This window comes from Halichoeres trimaculatus, unplaced genomic scaffold, assembly GCF_033239565.1.
Source record: "Halichoeres trimaculatus isolate MK-OKI-2021-1 unplaced genomic scaffold, fHalTri1.1 fHalTri1_scaffold_15, whole genome shotgun sequence".
NCBI lineage: Eukaryota > Metazoa > Chordata > Actinopteri > Labriformes > Labridae > Halichoeres > Halichoeres trimaculatus.
Window position 1 is genome coordinate 4,622,215 of NW_027437193.1, and position 4,570 is coordinate 4,626,784.

The 4,570-nt window shown below is 36.5% G+C and overlaps 1 protein-coding gene across 1 annotated transcript; it reads right to left on the reverse strand.

Moving 5' to 3' along the window:
* Window positions 1-289: 289 nt before the first annotated feature.
* LOC141804233 (gamma-crystallin N-A-like) lies at window positions 290-3,442 on the reverse strand. The gene is made up of 4 exons (XM_074688567.1): window positions 3,422-3,442; window positions 3,044-3,292; window positions 2,474-2,619; window positions 290-593 (listed from the first exon to the last, which is right to left on the reverse strand). Exons 1-4 carry the CDS (start codon window positions 3,440-3,442, stop codon window positions 458-460), a joined length of 552 nt encoding a protein of 183 aa, XP_074544668.1. The 3' UTR covers window positions 290-457.
* Between the last annotated feature and the right edge of the window lie 1,128 nt (window positions 3,443-4,570).

Sequence of the window (4,570 nt, forward strand, 5' to 3'; positions counted from 1 at the left end):
AGCATTTTATCAAAGGTATTATTGAAGGAGTTTATTGTCCTTCCTGGATAAATAAAATTCAGCTGTGTGGAGGAGATCTCACGTAACAGCTCCATTAGAGGGAAGAAGGAAGAGACACTTACAGGGTTAATATTAAAGGCACATAATAGAAGCAATTACCTGAATCATAGCCTGCGGCATTCTCTCAGCGAAAAGTGATGGTGAGGCTAAGAGTTTCACACTGAGCGAGCATGAAAGGAGGAGGAAATGGAAAGATACTTCAGATTCACTACTTTATTTCAGCCTTTGAATAATTCAGTATACAAAAAACAAAACAACAAGCAATGTCAAACATTTTCTTCATCTTTTATTATTTTACAGACCCACAGAGTGAGCGTGAGATTAACAGACGAGTGTTTTCCCCCCGTGGATGATCCCATCATCCCTGCAGAAACGTTGCCACAGACGGAGAGCTGCTTCAGAAGTAGTTTGCCACCCTGCGGACAGACTGGATGTTGGGGTTTTCTGCCTGCCACTCCGTGTGGGAGGAGTAGTTTCCTCTCTCCACGATGTACATGCGCCCACGGTAGTTTGGCTCCTCGTGCAGCACCCAGCTGTTCGAGGACATGAAATGTGACAACAGCACAAAAACAATATTAAGTGAGGTGAGGTGATTGGGTGTGTGTGTGTGTGTGTGTGTGTGTGGGGGGGGGGGGGGGGGGGGGGGGGGGGGGGGGGGTGTCTGATGATAGAGCTACAGGTGTCTTGGCTTGTAACTCTGACTAGTGATTACAGTGTATAAGTAACAGTGCTCTCTTAAGTTATATGACTGCATACAATGAGGATTTTTTATTAGAGATATTTCATTAAATATAGTATGCTTAAAAGTTATTATTGCTTTTTTAATGTTTTATTAACAGAAAATTATTAAGAAAATTCAACTTTAAAGTTGCTGTAGATGCTTCGGATGTGTTTTGAGTTTGGCGCCCCCTGTGTTAAAGGTGTTGTTTTATATTTCTCTTTTGAAATGTATGTACAAATGTTTTATTTCAATTTATAACATAATCTTTAAAACAAAGATGTATTTATTTATTGTATTTTTTTTCAATGATTTATTCTGTATAATTATTTATGTGTTGTTAAATTTAACTTTTCATTAACTTATTTATCTAGAAATTATCTATCAGAAATAAAAATGATTAAAATCAAGTAAAAATGACAATTAAATAAATAATAATGAAGATTAAATAAATAAAAACAAAGTAATGAACAAATCAATTTTGTTTGACAACAAAAAAAAATTAAAATGATTTTTCATTTATTTTTGATTCATGAAAATTAAAAAATATTAAAATAGGTATATATATATATATATATATATATATATATATATATATATATATATATATATATATATATATATATATATATATATATATTTTTATTAATTTAGATGGAGTTATAAATGATAATTACGTATAATTATTTAATTATCTTTTGTGTATTCATTAATGAAATAAAAATGATTAAAATTAAATAAAAATGACAATAAATAAATAAAAACAATGTAACAAACACATCAATTTTGTTTAACAAATTAGAAAAAAATATTTATAATTAATGAAAATTAAAAAAATGATTATAAGTTTAAATGATATTTTTTAGTTATAAATTTATATATAGTCATACATGATAATCCTAAAATAAATAAGATAGTTTATTTAAAATAATGATGAAAATACACAGAAAAATTGATACTCAATATCGTGATAATAATTATATTTATAAAACATCATGAGAAAATTATTTAAACTAAATTCAACTTTTTTAAACTCAAAATGATCACTTGATTGAGATTAAATGGTAAAAGTATGATTTTTTTAAAAACATATGATACAATAATAAGATTAGGAGGAAAATATGCATTTATTTAATAATATTACTAAATAATGAATATATCTAAATAAATAATGAATAAATAACAATTATCTACACATTGTAAGAATAACCATACTCCAACTTATCAAGAAAGAGTTATAATAACAATTAATTTTTTTTTTATAAACTTATAATTATTCACATATTTTCAATTACCAAAACAAATTTGAATAAAACCTGATTTTAATCTTTTAAGGCCTTGATCAATCAATCTCTTTCTTTATGAATGCAATGAAGTAGGTCTCACTTAGCTTTATGCAAAAATCATCTTACCTTTCACTGACACTTCTTACTTTTATTGGTCATTTAAAGGCATTTTAATTAATTTAGGATATGAATTAATTAATTAATTAATTAATTTTAATTATTTATTCATTTTCATTTTCTGATAAAGCTAGTTAAAAATTCCTCTTTGGAGCTTTCCTCATCTCCACTATGAATGACTGGGATTCATTTGGGCTTTGACATCCTGATGGGGTCAGTGTGAACATTGATCTTTTCACTTTGGTTCATTGACTGTGAATTAAACCTAAACTGTGTTTTCAGAGATACATACGCTCCGTCCCCGTAGACCTTGATGGACTTGACGCAGTTCTTGGTGAGACCTCGAGCCTGCAGGAAAGGACAGTCCTCGCTCACCTCCACGCACTGGCCGGTGAAGTTGTCCCCTTCGAATAACTCCATCCTGTATTGCTCTCCATGCTGAGGACGATAATGAGATGACAGCCCTCACTGAGTCACAGCGACAAAAGGAACAAGGCCTCCATCTTTGTGTAACAGGTGCTGTAATGTGCCCACAAACACTTACACAAACACGCCTATAGAAATCTAAAGGTCAGTGTGGAGGACGCTGTGGATGCCCACAGTCTGGGTCTCAAGTGCTCGAGCTGTGTATTTCTCTTTCAGGTGAAGGTGTGAAAAGCTGCTCGATGCATATGTGTCTCTGTGCTGCAGGAGTAATCGCTCCCAAACACAATTAACACCGCTCTGACTTTGATTGATGTGAAAAACAGATGTGCAGAAATGAGCTTTCACATACGCCAGGTTTTTTTTCACTTTAACAACCAAATATTTGCTGCTCCCTGAGGTTTTTCACACACACGCTCATGCAAACACACTCTCCTACCATCCTGATTGGCCGGCAGGAGCCCATGTGATCATTAAGGGCATTCCAGCGCTGGAACTCGGGGTACTCTCCGTGCTCCAGGATGTACTGCTGGCCCTTGAAGTCTGGGTGGTCGTAGCAGATGAAGGCCCCGCTCTCCACGCGGACAGAGTTGACCCTGTTCATGAAGCCGCGGTCCTGGAGGTTGTCGCAGTCGCTGGTGATCTCCAGTTTCCTCCCGGTGAAACATTTCCCCTCAAAGAGCACGATCTGGATTCATCAGAAACAGAAACATCACTCACTCCTCTCCCAACATTCACCGTGTGGATCTGCATTATTGTGACTGACGTTTGACGTGTTGTGTCGCTTTAATCACACCCCCCGTGTTCTGGTACTCACCTTTCCTGAACTCTGAGACATTTTCCAACTGTTTTCTCTTCCAAACACAGTATAGGAGTGGAAAAATTTGGACACCCTGATATATATGAGCAACAGAGAGCGCGGTGTTATCGCGAGGTCGAGGCCACAAAAGCACAACAATAGAGGGTTTAAACATTTTGCCACATGGACAGTTTCCCTTACACCGGCCACTGCTGATATTGGAGTTTGGCTCTGGAGGGCGAAACAATACAGGGGATATTTTGCTTTGATTGGGCTTTGGGAGGGATGTTGCATGGGTTTGGAGTTGTGGGGCAGTAGTTGGGCCTTTGCCAGATGAGAGGGAAACAAACGAGAGGGGGGCATTTAAAGAGACGGTATGGAGCAAACAAGAGAGGGCTGAATGTGAATTTACAAGCTACTTTATCAAGCGTTTATGGTACCAAAAAGACAGGTTTCAAAGTTTTCTCCATGTTTTTATCAAACAAGGCCAGGCCAAAGTCAGCCACAAGGTCCAAACATAAATTATGTTTACACTTCTACAAAGCTCTGTACATTCTGCAGGAACTCAAGAGCTCTCACTGGTGTTTTTCGATGAATGAATTTTATCACGATGTGAAAAGGCGAGAGTTAAGAGGACACAAGACGAGATTAAAGTTATGAAATGATGCAGAAAAAAGTCCAGGATACAGGAATAAAAAGATTTAGGGCCAAAAATGTTGTTTGCAGGTCAAAATAATCTCAAAAGTAAAATACAGATCGTGATCCTACCATATAAACATCCTGACATATTTTTCCCATTTCGCCCCCTAATGGAGAACATGTTCCTTGGTCAAGAGCAGAGTTTTCTGGTGTTTACACAGCATGTAACCAAGCAGCAACCTCTGGTCTAAGTATGTGAGACAATGCTGAAGTGCTAAAATCTGCTGTTCCTCGAGTGTCCACTTGAGGCTGGCTCCGAAAGTACAGGAAGTCACATACACACCAAGCCAAAAAAAGCCAACTTCAAAGTAGAAATTAACCTTTTTACAGCCTGGTTCAAAAAACGTCTCCTGTCCGAGTCGCTAATTTTCACTATCCGCACCCACTGTACGGGGGGTGATTTTTTTGTCTAACTCGGCCATTCAGAGGATATTAAGATTGCAAGCTCGCCCAATCAGAGGCACAGCT